The following is a 17,406-nucleotide window of genomic DNA, read 5'->3' on the forward strand; positions in this document are numbered from 1 at the left end:
TAGGATCACCTTCAAGCGTAGATCGTACATAAATGCAACACATCAACCGCCAATCCTACATAATTTTGCGTTTTTTAGCGTTGACACCTCGGCCCGAATATAGTCTTATCACATCAACTACTCAGGGGCGCTTTCACTCTGAGCGTCTACCTGGGTTGCTATTTGAGCTCTGTATAAATTAATACAGGTTTAATTATCTCGTCAATTACGTTGCTGCAATTGCTCTGCTCATTTTCAGATTTGCTCCATCCACCTTCATGTAAATGTGTTTCTTTTCATTTATCTTTTGAGTGGTTCAAAATTTTGCCAAAAGCGCATTTCAATCTCACGATAGCACAAAGCTACACTGACCGAGAGATGAACTTCTACTACAGCCAGTGTGTTTTCTAGGAAAAAACGTATCAAAGTACACTGATCACCCATATTGCCACAATGGAAAAACGTTTCCTCTACGATTGGCAAAAAAGATATTAATTTTACTTATTAGTGTGTGCTCAGAAGTATTTTGTCTTTTAGAAGTATTCGGGAGGGAGAAGGAGCAGTGGTACAGGAGACGAGAGTACCTCTACTACCAGTTCCAGTGAAGTGAGCAGTTCCTGGCTGGATGTGACCAATCTGTCCTCCTACCCCTCATTCGCAGAACATGACTGGATGAGTGACTCTGAGAGCGAGCTGGACAATAATATTCAACAGATCCTCAGAATGAGTGTCATCACAAACCAGGGTATGATTAAATCTTCTTTTCGTCCAAAACAAAGACATGAAATATGCTGAAAAAAAAATCAGTCAGGAAGGTTTTTTTCACTGGTTAAATAGTTTCAATAAGTTACTACATACGCTACTAAAAAGCCCTTATCTAAAAAAAATTCACCACGCCAGCTATTGTAAAAAAATCAACATACAGGCTGAAAAAATCAACACATAGGCTGGTAAAAAAAATCAACACACAGGCTGGTAAAAGAAATCAACACACAGGCTGCTAAAAAAAACAATACACATGCTGGTAAAAATAATCAACGCACAGGCTGAAAAAATCAACACACAGGCTGGTAAAGAAATCAACACATAGGCTGGTAAAGAAAATCAAAACACAGGCTGGTAAAAAAAATCAACAGACAGGCTGAAAAAATCAACACACAGGCTGGTAAAAAAATCAATACACAGGCTGGTAAAAATAATCAACACGCAGGCTGAAAAAATCAGCACACAGGCTGGTAAAAGAAATCAACACACAGGCTGCTAAAAAAATCAACACACAGGCTGGTAAAAGAAATCAACACACAGGCTGCTAAAAAAATCAACACACAGGCTGGTAAAAAAAAATCAAAACACAGGCTGGTGAAAAAATGAACACACAGGCCGAAAAAATCAACACACAGGCTGGTAAAAAAATCAACACACAGTCTGATAAAAAAAAATCAACACACAGGCTGGTAAAAGAAATCAACACACAGGCTGCTAAAAAAACCAATACACATGCTGGTAAAAATAATCAACGCACAGGCTGAAAAAATCAACACACAGGCTGGTAAAGAAATCAACACATAGGCTGGTAAAGAAAATCAAAACACAGGCTGGTAAAAAAAACCAACACACAGGCTGAAAAAATCAACACACAGGCTGGTAAAAAAATCAATACACAGGCTGGTAAAAATAATCAACACGCAGGCTGAAAAAATTAGCACACAGGCTGGTAAAAGAAATCAACACACAGGCTGCTAAAAAAATCAACACACAGGCTGCTAAAAAAAATCAACACACAGGCTGGTAAAAAAAAATCAAAACACAGGCTGGTAAAAAAAATGAACACGCAGGCTGGTAAAAAAATTAACACACAGGCTGGTAAAAAAATCAATACACAGGCTGGTAAAAATAATCAACACGCAGGCTGAAAAAATCAGCACACAGGCTGGTAAAAGAAATCAACACCCAGGCTGCTAAAAAAATCAACACACAGGCTGGTAAAAGAAATCAACACACAGGCTGCTAAAAAAAATCAACACACAGGCTGGTAAAAAAAATCAAAACACAGGCTGGTAAAAAAATGAACACACAGGCTGGTAAAAAAATCAACACACAGGCTGGTAAAAAAATCAATACACAGGCTGGTAAAAATAATCAACACGCAGGCTGAAAAAATCAGCACACAGGCTGAAAAAATCAACACACAGGCTGGTAAAAAAAATCAATACACAGGCTGGTAAAAATAATCAACACGCAGGCTGAAAAAATCAGCACACAGGCTGGTAAAAGAAATCAACACACAGGCTGCTAAAAAAATCAACACACAGGCTGGTAAAAGAAATCAACACACAGGCTGCTAAAAAAAATCAACACTCAGGCTGGTAAAAAAAATCAAAACACAGGCTGGTAAAAAAATGAACACACAGGCTGAAAAAATCAACACACAGGCTGGTAAAAGAAATCAACACACAGGCTGCAAAAAAATCAACACTCAGGCTGGTAAAAAAAATCAATACACAGGCCGGTAAAAACAATCAACGCACAGGCTGATGAAAAAAATTAACACACAAGCTGGTAAAAAAATCAACACACAGGCAGAAAAAATCAACACACAGGCCGGTAAAAAAAATCAACACACAGGCTGATAAAAAAAATCAACACACAGGCTGTTAAAAAAATCAACACACTGGCTGGTAAAAAAAATCAATACACAGGCTGGTAAAAATAATCAACACACAGGCTGAAAAAGTAGTGTGTGCTCAGAAGTATTTTGTCTTTTAGAAGTATTCGGGAGGGAGAAGGAGCAGTGGTACAGGAGACGAGAGTACCTCTACTACCAGTTCCAGTGAAGTGAGCAGTTCCTGGCTGGATGTGACCAATCTGTCCTCCTACCCCTCATTCGCAGAACATGACTGGATGAGTGACTCTGAGAGCGAGCTGGACAATAATATTCAACAGATCCTCAGAATGAGTGTCATCACAAACCAGGGTATGATTAAATCTTCTTTTCGTCCAAAACAAAGACATGAAATATGCTGAAAAAAATCAGTCAGGAAGGTTTTTTTCACTGGTTAAATAGTCTCAATAAGTTGCTACATACGCTACTAAAAAGCCCTTATCTAAAAAAAATTCACCACGCCAGCTATTGTAAAAAAAATCAACATACAGGCTGAAAAAATCAACACACAGGCTGGTAAAAAAAATCAACACACAGGCTGGTAAAAGAAATCAACACACAGGCCGCTAAAAAAACCAATACACATGCTGGTAAAAATAATCAACGCACAGGCTGAAAAAATCAACACACAGGCTGGTAAAGAAATCAACACATAGGCTGGTAAAGAAAATCAAAACACAGGCTGGTAAAAAAAATCAACATACAGGCTGAAAAAATCAACACACAGGCTGGTAAAAAAAATCAATTCACAGGCTGGTAAAAATAATCAACACGCAGGCTGAAAAAATCAGCACACAGGCTGGTAAAAGAAATCAACATACAGGCTGCTAAAAAAATCAACACACAGGCTGGTAAAAGAAATCAACACACAGGCTGTTAAATAAAATCAACACACAGGCTGGTAAAAAAAAATCAAAACACAGGCTGGCAAAATAATCAACACACAGGCTGGCAAAAAAGTCAACACACAGGCTGGTAAAAAAATGAACACACAGGCTGAAAAAATCAACACACAGGCTGGTAAAAGAAATCAACACGCAGGCTGCAAAAAAATCAATACACAGGCTGGTAAAAATAATCAACGCACAGGCTGATAAAAAAAATTAACACACAAGCTTGTAAAAAAAATCAACACACAGGCCGAAAAAATCAACAAACAGGCTGGTAAAAAAATCAACACACATACTGATAAAAAAGATCAACACACAGGCTGTTAAAAAAATCAACACACAGGCTGGTAAAAAAATCAATACACAGGCTGGTAAAAAAATGAACACACAGGCTGAAAAAATCAACACACAGGCTGGTAAAAGAAATCAACACACAGGCTGGTAAAAAAATCAATACACAGGCTGGTAAAAATAATCAACGCACAGGCTGATAAAAAAAATTAACACACAAGCTTGTAAAAAAAATCAACACACAGGCCGAAAAAATCAACAAACAGGCTGGTAAAAAAATCAACACACATACTGATAAAAAAAAATCAACACACAGGCTGTTAAAAAAATCAACAAACAGGCTGGTAAAAAAAATCAATACACAGGCTGGTAAAAATAATCAACACACAGGCTGAAAAAATCAGCGCAAAGGCTGGTAAAAGAAATCAACACACATGCTGCTAAAAAAATCAACACACAGGCTGGTAAAAGAAATCAACACACAGGCTGCTAAAAAAATCAACACACAGGCTGGTAAAAAAATCAATACACAGGCTGGTAAAAAAATCAACACAGAGGCTGGTAAAAAAAAATCAACACACAGGCTGTGTAAAAAAATCAACACACAGGCTGGTAAAAAAATGAACACACAGGCAGAAAAAATCAATACACAGGCTGGTAAAAGAAATCAACACACAGGTTGCAAAAAAAATCAACACACAGGCTGGTAAAAAAATCAATACACAGGCTGGTAAAAATAATCAACGCACAGGCTTCTAAAAAAATCAACACACAGGCTGGTAAAAGAAATCAACACACAGGCTGCTAAAACAAATCAACATACAGGCTGGTAAAAAAAATCAATACACAGGCTGGTAAAATATTCAACACAGAGGCTGGTAAAAAAAATCAACACACAGGCTGGTAAAAAATCAACACACAGGCTGATAAAATCAACACACAGGCTGGTAAAAGAAATGAACACACAGGCTGCAAAAAAAATCAACACACAGGCTGGTAAAAAAGTCAGTGCACAGATTGGTGAAAATAATCAACGCACAGGCTGATAAAAAAAATTAACACACAAGCTGGTAAAAAAATCAAGACATAGGCCGAAAAAATCAACACACAGGCTGGCAAAAAAAACAACACACAGTCTGATAAAAAAATCAACACAAAGGCTGGTAAAAAAAAATCAACACACAGGCTGGTAAAAAAATCAACACACAGGCTGGTAAAAAAAAATCAATACACAGGCTGGTAAAAATAATCAACTCACAGGCTGGTAAAAAAAATCAACACACAGGCTGGTAAAGAAATCAACACACAGGCCGAAAAAATCAACACACAGGCTGGTAAAAGAAATCAACACACAGTCTCATAAAAAAATCAACACAAAGGCTGGTAAAAAAAATCAACACACAGGCTGGTAAAAAAATCAACACACAGGCTGGTAAAAAAAATCAATACACAGGCTGGTAAAAATAATCAACTCACAGGCTGATAAAAAAAATTAACACACAAGCTGGTAAAAAATCAACACACAGGCCAAAAAAATCAACACACAGGCTGGTAAAAAAAATCAACACACAGTCTGATAAAAAAAAATCAACACACAGGCTGCAAAAAAATCAACACACAGGCTGGTAAAAAAAATTCAACACACAGTCTGATAAAAAAAATCAACACACAGGCTGGTAAAAAAAAATCAACACGCAGGCTGGTAAAAAATTCAACACACAGGCCGAAAAAATCAACACACAAGCTGGTAAAAAAAATCAACACACAGTCTGATAAAAAAATCAACACAAAGGCTGGTAAAAAAAATCAATACACAGGCTGGTAAAAACAATCAATGCTAAGGCTGAAAAAAAATTAACACAAAAGCTGGTAAAAAAGTCAACACACAGGCCGAAAAAATCAACACACAGGCTGGTAAAAAAAATCAACACACAGTCTGATAAAAAAATCAACACACAGGCTGCAAAAAAATCAACAAACAGGCTGGTAAAAAAAATCAACGCACAGGCTGAAAAAATCAACACACAGGCTGGTAAAAAAAACAACTTACAGTCTGATAAAAAAAATCAACACACAGGCTGGTAAAAAAAATCAACACACAGGCTGGTATTAAAATCAACACACAGGCTGGTAAAAAAAATCAACACACAGGCTAATAAAAAAATCAATACACAGGCTGGTAAAAATAATCAACGCACAGGCTGATAAAAAAAATAACACACAAGCTGGTAAAACAATCAACACACAGGCCGAAAAAATCAACACACAGGCTGGTAAAAAAAACCAACACACAGTCTGATAAAAAAATCAACACACAGGCTGCAAAAAAATCAACACACAGACTGGTAAAAAAATTCAACAATTAGTCTGATAAAAAAAATCAACACACAGGCTGGTAAAAAAAATCAACACACAGGCTGGTAAAAAAATCAAAACACAGGCCGAAAAAATCAACACACAGGCTGGTAAAAAAATCAATACACAGGCTGGTAAAAATAATCAACGCACGGGCTGATAAAAAAATTACCACACAAGCTGGTAAAAAAATCAACACACAGGCCAAAAAAATCAACACAAGGCTGGTAAAAAAAATCAACACACAGTGTGATGAAAAAAATAAACACACAGGCTGCAAAAAAAATCAACAAACAGGCTGGTAAAAATAATCAACACACAGTCTGATAAAAAAAATCAACACTCAGGCTGGTAAAGAAAATCAACACACAGGCTGGTAAAAAAATCAACACACAGGCCAAAAAAATCAAGACACAGGCTGGTAAAAAAATCAACACACACAGTCTGATAAAAAAATCAACACACAGGCTGGTAAAAAAAAATCAACACACAGGCTGGTAAAAAAATCAACACACAGTCTGTCAAAAAATCAACACACAGGCTGGTAAAAAAAATCATCACACCATCTGATAAAAAAAAATCAACACACAGGCTGTTAAAAAAATCAACACACAGGCTGAAAAAATCACCACACAGGCTGGTAAAAAAATCAACACACAGGCTGGTAAAAAAAATCAACACGCAGATTGGTAAAAAAATCAACACACAGGCCGAAAAAATCAGCACACAGGCTGGTAAAAATAATCAACACACAGTCTGATAAAAAAAATCAACACACAGGCTGGTAAAAAAAATCAACACACAGGCTGGTAAAAAAATCAACACACAGGCCGAAAAAATCAAGACACAGGCTGGTAAAAAAATCAACACACAGTCTGATAAAAAAATCAACACACAGGCTGGTAAAAAAAATCAACACACAGTCTGATAAAAAAATCAACACACAGGCTGGTAAAAAAAATCAATACACAGGCTGGTAAAAATAATCAACGCACGGGCTGATAAAAAAATTACCACACAAGCTGGTAAAAAAATCAACACACAGGCCAAAAAAATCAACACAAGGCTGGTAAAAAAAATCAACACACAGGCTGGTAAAAATAATTAACACACAGTCTGATAAAAAAAATCAACACTCAGGCTGGTAAAAAAATCAACACACAGGCCGAAAAAATCAAGACACAGGCTGGTAAAAAAATCAACACACACAGTCTGATAAAAAAATCAACACACAGGCTGGTAAAAAAAATCAACACACAGGCTGGTAAAAAAATCAACACACAGTCTGTCAAAAAATCAACACACAGGCTGGTAAAAAAAATCATCACACCATCTGATAAAAAAAAATCAACACACAGGCTGTTAAAAAAATCAACACACAGGCTGAAAAAATCAACACACAGGCTGGTAAAAAAATCAACACACAGGCTGGTAAAAAAATCAACACGCAGATTGGTAAAAAAATCAACACACAGGCCGAAAAAATCAACACACAGGCTGGTAAAAAAATCAACACACAGTCTGATAAAAAAATTCAACACACAGGCTGGTAAAAAAAATCAACACACAGGCTGGTAAAAAAATCAACACACAGGTTGGTAAAAAAAATCAACACACAGGCTGTTAAAAAATCAACACACAGGCTGGTAAAAAAAATCATCACACCGTCTGATAAAAAAAATCAACACACAGGTTGGTAAAAAAAATCAACACACAGGCTGTTAAAAAATCAACACACAGGCTGGTAAAAATAATCAACACACAGTCTGATAAAAAAAATCAACACACAGGCTGGTAAAAAAAATCAACACACAGGCTGGTAAAAAAATCAACACACAGGCCGAAAAAATCAAGACACAGGCTGGTAAAAAAATCAACACACAGTCTGATAAAAAAAATCAACACACAGGCTGGTAAAAAAAAATCAACACACAGGCTGGTAAAAAAAATCAACACACAGGTTGGTAAAAAAAATCAACACACAGGCTGTTAAAAAATCAACACACAGGCTGGTAAAAAAAATCATCACACCGTCTGATAAAAAAAATCAACACACAGGCTGTTAAAAAATCAACACACAGGCTGAAAAATCAACACACAGGCTGGTAAAAAAATCAACACACAGGCTGGTAAAAAAAAATCAACACGCAGATTGGTAAAAAAATCTACACACAGGCTGAAAAAATCAAAACACAGGCTGGTAAAAAAATCAACACACAGTCTGATAAAAAAAATCAACACACAGGCTGTTAAAAAAATCAACACACAGTCTGATAAAAAAATCACTACATAGGCTGTTCAAAAAATCAACACACAGGCTGGTAAAAAAATCAACACACAGTCTGATAAAAAAATCAACACACAGGCTGTTAAAAAAATCAACAAACAGGCTGGTAAAAAAATCATCACACCGTCTGATAAAAAAAATCAACACACAGGCTGTTAAAAAAATCAACTGACAGAATGAAAAAATCAACACACAGGCTGGTAAAAAAAACCAACACACAGGCTGGTAAAAAAAATCAACACACAGGCTGGTAAAAAAATCAACACACAGGCTGGTAAAAAAAATCAATACACAGGCTGGTAAAAATAATCAACGCACATGCTGATAAAAAAATTAACACACAAGCTGGTAAAAAAATCAACACACAGGCCGAAAAAATCAACACACAGGCTGGTAAAAAAATCAACTCACAGACTGATAAAAAAAATCAACACACAGGCTGCAAAAAAAATCAACACACAGGCTGGTAAAAAAAATCAAAACACAGGCTGGTAAAAATAATCAACGCACAGGCTGATAAAAAAAATTAACACACAAGCTGGTAAAAAAATCAGCACACAGGCCGAAAAAATCAACACACAGGCTGGTAAAAAAAATCAACACACATTCTGATAAAAAAAACCCACACACAGGCTGGTGAAAAAAAATCAACACACAGGCTGGTACAAAAATCAACACACAGGCCGAAAAAATCAACACACAGGCTGGTAAAAAAAATCAACACACAGTCTGATAAAAAAAAATTAACACACAGGCTGTTAAAAAAATCAACACACAATCTGATAAAAAAAATCAACACACAGGCTGTTAAAAAAATCAACACACAGGCTGGTAAAAAAAATCAACACACAGTCTGATAAAAAAAATCAACACACAGGCTGTTAAAAAAATCAACACACAGGCTGGTAAAAAAAATCATCACACCGTCTGATAAAAAAATCAACACACAGGTTGTTAAAAAAATCAACACACAGGCTGGTAAAAAAAAATCAACACACAGGCTGGTAAAAAAAATCAACACACAGGCCGAAAAAATCAACACACAGGCTGGTAAAAAAATCAACACACAGTTTGATAAAAAAATCAACACACAGGCTGTTAAAAAAATCAACACACAGTCTGATAAAAAAATCAACACACAGGCTGTTAAAAAAATCAACACACAGGCTGGTAAAAAAAATCAACACACAGTCTGATAAAAAAATCAACACACAGGCTGTTAAAAAAATCAACACACAGGCTGAAAAAACCAACACACAGGCTGGTAAAAGAAATCAACACACAGGCTGCAAAAAAAATCAACAAACAGGCTGGTAAAAAAAATCAATACACAGGCTGGTAAAAGTAATCAACGCACAGGCTGATAAAAAAATTAACACACAAGCTGGTAAAAAAAATCAACACACAGGCCGAAAAAATCAACACACAGGCTGGTACAAAAAAATCAACACACAGTCTGATAAAAAAAAATCATCACACCGTCTGATTAAAAAAATCAACACACAGGCTGTTAAAAAAATCAACACACAGGCTGGTAAAAAAAATCAACACACAGTCTGGTAAAAAAATCAACACACAGGCCGAAAAAATCAACACACAGGCTGGTAAAAAAATCAACACACAGTCTGATAAAAAAAATCAACACACAGGCTGTTAAAAAAATCAACACACAGTCTGATAAAAAAAATCAACACACAGGTTTTCAAAAAAATCAACACACAGGCTGGTAAAAAAATCAACACACAGTCTGATAAAAAATCAACACACAAGCTGTTAAAAAAATCAACACACAGGCTGAAAAAATCAACACACAGTCTGATAAAAAAAATCAACACACAGGTTTTTAAAAAAATCAACACACAGACTGCAAAAAAAATCAACACACAGGCTGGTAAAAAAAATCAATACACAGGCCGGTAAAAATAATCAACGCACAGGCTGATTAAAAAAATTAACACACAAGCTGGTAAAAAAATCAACACACAGGCCAAAAAAATTAACACACAGGCTGGTAAAAAAATCAACACACAGTCTGATAAAAAAAATCAACACACAGGCTGGTAAAAAAAATCAACACACAGGCTGGTAAAAAAATCAACACACAGGCTGGTAAAAGAAATCAACACACAGGCTGCAGAAAAAATCAACACACAGGCTGGTAAAAAAAATCAATACACAGGCTGGTAAAAATAATCAACGCACAGGCTGATAAAAAAAATTAACACACAAGCTGGTAAAAAAATCAACACACAGGCTGGTAAAAAAAATCAACACACAGTCTGATAAAAAATCAACACACAGGCTGGTAAAAAAAAATCAACACACAGGCTGGTAAAAAAATCAACACACAGGCCGAAAAAATCAACACACAGGCTGGTAAAAAAAATCAACACACAGTCTGATTAAAAAAATCAACACACAGGCTGTTAAAAAAATCAACACATAGTCTGATTAAAAAAATCAACACACAGGCTGTTAAAAAAATCAACACACAGGCTGGTAAAAAAAATCGTCACACCGTCTGATAAAAAAAATCAACACACAGGCTGTTAAAAAAATCAACACACAGGCTGGTAAAAAAAATCATCACACCGTCTGATAAAAAAAATCAACACACAGGCTGTTAAAAAAATCAACACACAGGCTGTTAGAAAAAAATCAACACACAGTCTGGTAAAAAAATCAACACACAGGCCAAAAAAATCAACATACAGGCTGGTAAAAAAAATCAACACACAGTCTGATAAAAAAAACAACACACAGGCTGTTAAAAAATTAGCTCACAGTCTGATAAAAAAAATCAACACACAGGTTTTTAAAAAAATCAACACACAGGCTGGTAAAAAAAATCAACACAGAGTCTGATAAAAATCAACACACAAGCTGTTAAAAAAATCAACACACAGGCTGAAAAAATCAACACACAGTCTGATAAAAAAATCAACACACGGGCTCGTAAAAAAAATCAACACACAGGCTGGTAAAAAAATCAAAACACAGGCTGGTAAAAGAAATCAACACACAGGCTGCAAAAAAAAAAATCAACACACAGGTTTTAAAAAAAATCAACACACAGACTGCAAAAAAAACAACACACAGGCTGGTAAAAAAAATCAATACACAGGCTGGTAAAAATAATCAACGCACAGGCTGATAAAAAAAAATTAACACACAAGCTGGTAAAAAAATCAACACACTGGCCGAAAAAATTAACACACAGGCTGGTAAAAAAAATCAACACGCAGTCTGATAAAAAAAATCAACACACGGGCTCGTAAAAAAAATCAACACACAGGCTGGTAAAAAAATCAACACACAGGCTGGTAAAAGAAATCAACACACAGGCTGCAAAAAAAATCAACACACAGGCTGGTAAAAAAATCAATACACAGGCTGGTAAAAATAATCAACGCACAGGCTGATAAAAAAAAATTAACACACAAGCTGGTAAAAAAATCAACACACAGGCTGGTAAAAAAAATCAACACACAGTCTGATAAAAAAAATCAACACACAGGCTGGTAAAAAAATCAACACACAGGCTGGTAAAAAAATCAACACACAGGCCGAAAAAATCAACACACAGGCTGGTAAAAAAAATCAACATACAGTCTGATTATAAAAATCAACACACAGGCCGTCAAAAAAATCAACACACAGTCTGATAAAAAAATCAACACACTGGCTGTTAAAAAAATCAACACACAGGCAGGTAAAAAAAATCATCAAACCGTCTGATAAAAAAAATCAACACACAGGCTGTTTAAAAAATCAACACACAGGCTGAAAAAATCAACACACAGGCTGGTAAAAAAATCAACAAACAGGCTGAAAAAATCAACACACAGTCTGATAAAAAAATCAACACAGAGTCTGATAAAAAATCAACACACAAGCTGTTAAAAAAATCAACACACAGGCTGAAAAAATCAACACACAGTCTGATAAAAAAATCAACACACGGGCTCGTAAAAAAAATCAACACACAGGCTGGTAAAAAAATCAAAACACAGGCTGGTAAAAGAAATCAACACACAGGCTGCAAAAAAAAAAATCAACACACAGGTTTTAAAAAAAATCAACACACAGACTGCAAAAAAAACAACACACAGGCTGGTAAAAAAAATCAATACACAGGCTGGTAAAAATAATCAACGCACAGGCTGATAAAAAAAATCAACACACGGGCTCGTAAAAAAAATCAACACACAGGCTGGTAAAAAAATCAACACACAGGTTTTAAAAAAAATCAACACACAGACTGCAAAAAAAACAACACACAGGCTGGTAAAAAAAATCAATACACAGGCTGGTAAAAATAATCAACGCACAGGCTGATAAAAAAAATCAACACACGGGCTCGTAAAAAAAATCAACACACAGGCTGGTAAAAGAAATCAACACACAGGCTGCAAAAAAAAAATCAACACACAGGTTTTAAAAAAAATCAACACACAGACTGCAAAAAAAACAACACACAGGCTGGTAAAAAAAATCAATACACAGGCTGGTAAAAATAATCAACGCACAGGCTGATAAAAAAAATCAACACACGGGCTCGTAAAAAAAATCAACACACAAGCTGGTAAAAAAATCAACACACTGGCCGAAAAAATTAACACACAGGCTGGTAAAAAAAATCAACACGCAGTCTGATAAAAAAAATCAACACACGGGCTCGTAAAAAAAATCAACACACAGGCTGGTAAAAAAATCAACACACAGGCTGGTAAAAGAAATCAACACACAGGCTGCAAAAAAAATCAACACACAGGCTGGTAAAAAAATCAATACACAGGCTGGTAAAAATAATCAACGCACAGGCTGATAAAAAAAATTAACACACAAGCTGGTAAAAAAATCAACACACAGGCTGGTAAAAAAAATCAACACACAGTCTGATAAAAAAAATCAACACACAGGCTGGTAAAAAAAATCAACACACAGGCTGGTAAAAAAATCAACACACAGGCCGAAAAAATCAACACACAGGCTGGTAAAAAAATCAACACACAGTCTGATTATAAAAATCAACACACAGGCCGTCAAAAAAATCAACACACAGTCTGATAAAAAAATCAACACACTGGCTGTTAAAAAAATCAACACACAGGCTGGTAAAAAAAATCATCAAACCGTCTGATAAAAAAAATCAACACACAGGCTGTTTAAAAAATCAACACACAGGCTGAAAAAATCAACACACAGGCTGGTAAAAAAATCAACAAACAGGCTGGTAAAAAAAATCAACACACAAGCTGGTAAAAAAAATCAACACACAGGCTAGTAAAGATAATCAACACACAGGCTGTTGAAAATAATTAACACACAGGCTGGTAAAAAAAATCAACACACAGGCTGGTAAAAAAATCTACACAGGCTGGTAAAAAAATCGACACACAGGCTGGCAAAAAAATCAACACACAGGCTGCAAAAAAGAAATCAACACACAGGCTGGTAAAAAAATCAATACACGGGCTGGTAAAAATAATCAACGCACAGGCTGATAAAAAAAATTGACACACAAGCTGGTAAAAAAATCAACACACAGGCCGAAAAATTCAACACACAGGCTGGTAAAAAAAATCAATACACAGGCTGGTAAAAAAATCAACACACAGGCTGGTAAAATAAATCAACACACAGGCTGAAAAAATCAACACACAGGCTGTTAAAAAAATCAACAAACAGGCTGGTAAAAAAAAATAACACACAAGCTGGTAAAAAAGTCAACACACAGGGCAAAAAAATCAACACACAGGCTCGTAAAAAAAATCAACACACAGTCTGATAAAAAAAATCAACACACAGGCTGGTAAAAAAAATCAACACACAGGCTGGTAAAAAAATCAACACGCAGGCCGAAAAAATCAACACACAGGCTGGTAAAATAAATCAACACACAGGCTGAAAAAATCAACACACAGGCTGTTAAAAAAGTCAACAAACAGGCTGGTAAAAAAAAATAACACACAAGCTGGTAAAAAAGTCAACACACAGGGCAAAAAAATCAACACACAGGCTCGTAAAAAAAATCAACACACAGTCTGATAAAAAAAATCAACACACAGGCTGTTAAAAAAATCAAAAAACAGGCTGGTAAAAAAAAATAACACACAAGCTGGTAAAAAAGTCAACACACAGGGCAAAAAAATCAACACACAGGCTCGTAAAAAAAATCAACACACAGTCTGATAAAAAAAATCAACACACAGGCTGGTAAAAAAAATCAACACACAGGATGGTAAAAAAATCAACACACAGTCTGATAAAAAAATCAACACACAGGCTGTTAAAAAAATCAGCACACAGTCTGATAAAAAAATCAACACACAGGCTGTTAAAAAAATCAACACACAGGCTGGTAAAAAAAATCATCACACCGTCTGATAAAAAAATCAACACACAGGCTGTTAAAAAAATCAACACACAGGCTGAAAAAATCAACACACAGGCTGGTAAAAAAATCAACACACAGGCTGGTAAAAAAAATCAACACACAGGCTGGTAAAAAAATCAACACACAGGCTAGTAAAGATAATCAACACACAGGCTGTTGAAAATAATTAATAATTAACAAACAGGCTGGTAAAAAAATCAACACACAGTCTGATAAAAAAATCAACACACAGGCTGTTAAAAAAATCAGCACACAGTCTGATAAAAAAATCAACACACAGGCTGGTAAAATAAATCAACACACAGGCTGAAAAAATCAACACACAGGCTGTTAAAAAAATCAACAAACAGGCTGGTAAAAAAAAATAACACACAAGCTGGTAAAAAAGTCAACACACAGGGCAAAAAAATCAACACACAGGCTCGTAAAAAAAATCAACACACAGTCTGATAAAAAAAATCAACACACAGGCTGGTAAAAAAAATCAACACACAGGCTGGTAAAAAAATCAACACGCAGGCCGAAAAAATCAACACACAGGCTGGTAAAATAAATCAACACACAGGCTGAAAAAATCAACACACAGGCTGTTAAAAAAATCAACAAACAGGCTGGTAAAAAAAAATAACACACAAGCTGGTAAAAAAGTCAACACACAGGGCAAAAAAATCAACACACAGGCTCGTAAAAAAAATCAACACACAGTCTGATAAAAAAAATCAACACACAGGCTGTTAAAAAAATCAACAAACAGGCTGGTAAAAAAAAATAACACACAAGCTGGTAAAAAAGTCAACACACAGGGCAAAAAAATCAACACACAGGCTCGTAAAAAAAATCAACACACAGTCTGATAAAAAAAATCAACACACAGGCTGGTAAAAAAATCAACACACAGGATGGTAAAAAAATCAACACACAGTCTGATAAAAAAATCAACACACAGGCTGTTAAAAAAATCAGCACACAGTGTGATAAAAAAATCAACACACAGGCTGTTAAAAAAATCAACACACAGGCTGGTAAAAAAAATCATCACACCGTCTGATAAAAAAATCAACACACAGGCTGTTAAAAAAATCAACACACAGGCTGAAAAAATCAACACACAGGCTGGTAAAAAAATCAACACACAGGCTGGTAAAAAAAATCAACACACAGGCTGGTAAAAAAATCAACACACAGGCTAGTAAAGATAATCAACACACAGGCTGTTGAAAATAATTAATAATTAACAAACAGGCTGGTAAAAAAATCAACACACAGTCTGATAAAAAAATCAACACACAGGCTGTTAAAAAAATCAGCACACAGTCTGATAAAAAAATCAACACACAGGCTGTTAAAAAAATCAACACACAGGCTGGTAAAAAAAATCATCACACCGTCTGATAAAAAAATCAACACACAGGCTGTTAAAAAAATCAACACACAGGCTGAAAAAATCAACACACAGGCTGGTAAAAAAATCAACACACAGGCTGGTAAAAAAAATCAACACACAGGCTGGTAAAAAAATCAACACACAGGCTAGTAAAGATAATCAACACACAGGCTGTTGAAAATAATTAATAATTAACAAACAGGCTGGTAAAAAAAATCAACACACAGGCTGGTAAAAAAAATCTACACACAGGCTGGTAAAAAAATCGACACACAGGCTGGCAAAAAAAATCAACACACAGGCTGCAAAAAAAATCAACACACAGGCTGGTAAAAAAAATCAATACACGGGCTGGTAAAAATAAACAACGCACAGGCTGATAAAAAAAATTAACACACAAGCTGGTAAAAAAATCAACACACAGGCCGAAAAATTCAACACACAGGCTGGTAAAAAAAATAAATACACAAACTGGTAAAAAAATCAACACACAGGCTGGTAAAATAAATCAACACACAGGCTCGTAAAAAAATCAACACACAGTCTGATAAAAAAATCAACACACAGGCTGGTAAAAAAAATCAACAAACAGGCTGGTAAAAAAATCAACACACAGGCCGAAAAATTCAACACACAGGCTGGTAAAAAAAATCAATACACAGGCTGGTAAAAAATCAACACACAGGCTGGTAAAATAAATCAACACACAGGCTGAAAAAATCAACACACAGGCTGTTAAAAAAATCAACAAACAGGCTGGTAAAAAAAAATAACACACAAGCTGGTAAAAAAGTCAACACACAGGCCAAAAAAATCAACACACAGGCTCGTAAAAAAAATCAACACACAGTCTGATAAAAAAAATCAACACACAGGCTGGTAAAAAAATCAACACACAGGCTGGTAAAAAAATCAACACGCAGGCCGAAAAAATCAACACACAGGCTGGTAAAAAAAATCAACACACAGTCTGATAAAAAAATCAACACACAGGCTGTTAAAAAAATCAGCACACAGTCTGATAAAAAAATCAACACACAGGCTGTTAAAAAAATCAACACACAGGCTGGTAAAAAAAATCATCACACCGTCTGATAAAAAAATCAACACACAGGCTGTTAAAAAAATCAACACACAGGCTGAAAAAATCAACACACA

At 35.3% G+C, this 17,406-nt stretch overlaps 2 protein-coding genes across 2 annotated transcripts in view; both read left to right on the top strand.

Annotated features, from left to right (window-relative positions):
* Positions 1 to 824, top strand: part of LOC142351494 (uncharacterized) — a 67,960-nt gene extending 67,136 nt beyond the window's left edge. The window contains exon 3 of the mRNA XM_075403539.1: positions 517 to 824. Coding sequence (XP_075259654.1) covers positions 517 to 774 — 258 coding nt within the window. The 3' untranslated portion in view covers positions 775 to 824. The remainder of the gene's footprint in view (positions 1 to 516) is intronic.
* A 173-nt stretch (positions 825 to 997) lies between these two features.
* The window catches only part of LOC142351742 (uncharacterized), a 159,529-nt gene continuing 143,120 nt past the window's right edge, over positions 998 to 17,406 (top strand). Inside the window, exons 1-2 of the mRNA XM_075403887.1 lie at positions 998 to 1,003; positions 2,746 to 2,953. Coding sequence (XP_075260002.1) covers positions 998 to 1,003; positions 2,746 to 2,953 — 214 coding nt within the window. The remainder of the gene's footprint in view (positions 1,004 to 2,745; positions 2,954 to 17,406) is intronic.

The sequence above is a fragment of the Convolutriloba macropyga genome, chromosome 13 (genome assembly GCF_964194025.1).
Source record: "Convolutriloba macropyga chromosome 13, txConMacr16.3, whole genome shotgun sequence".
NCBI classification, from domain to species: domain Eukaryota; kingdom Metazoa; phylum Xenacoelomorpha; order Acoela; family Convolutidae; genus Convolutriloba; species Convolutriloba macropyga.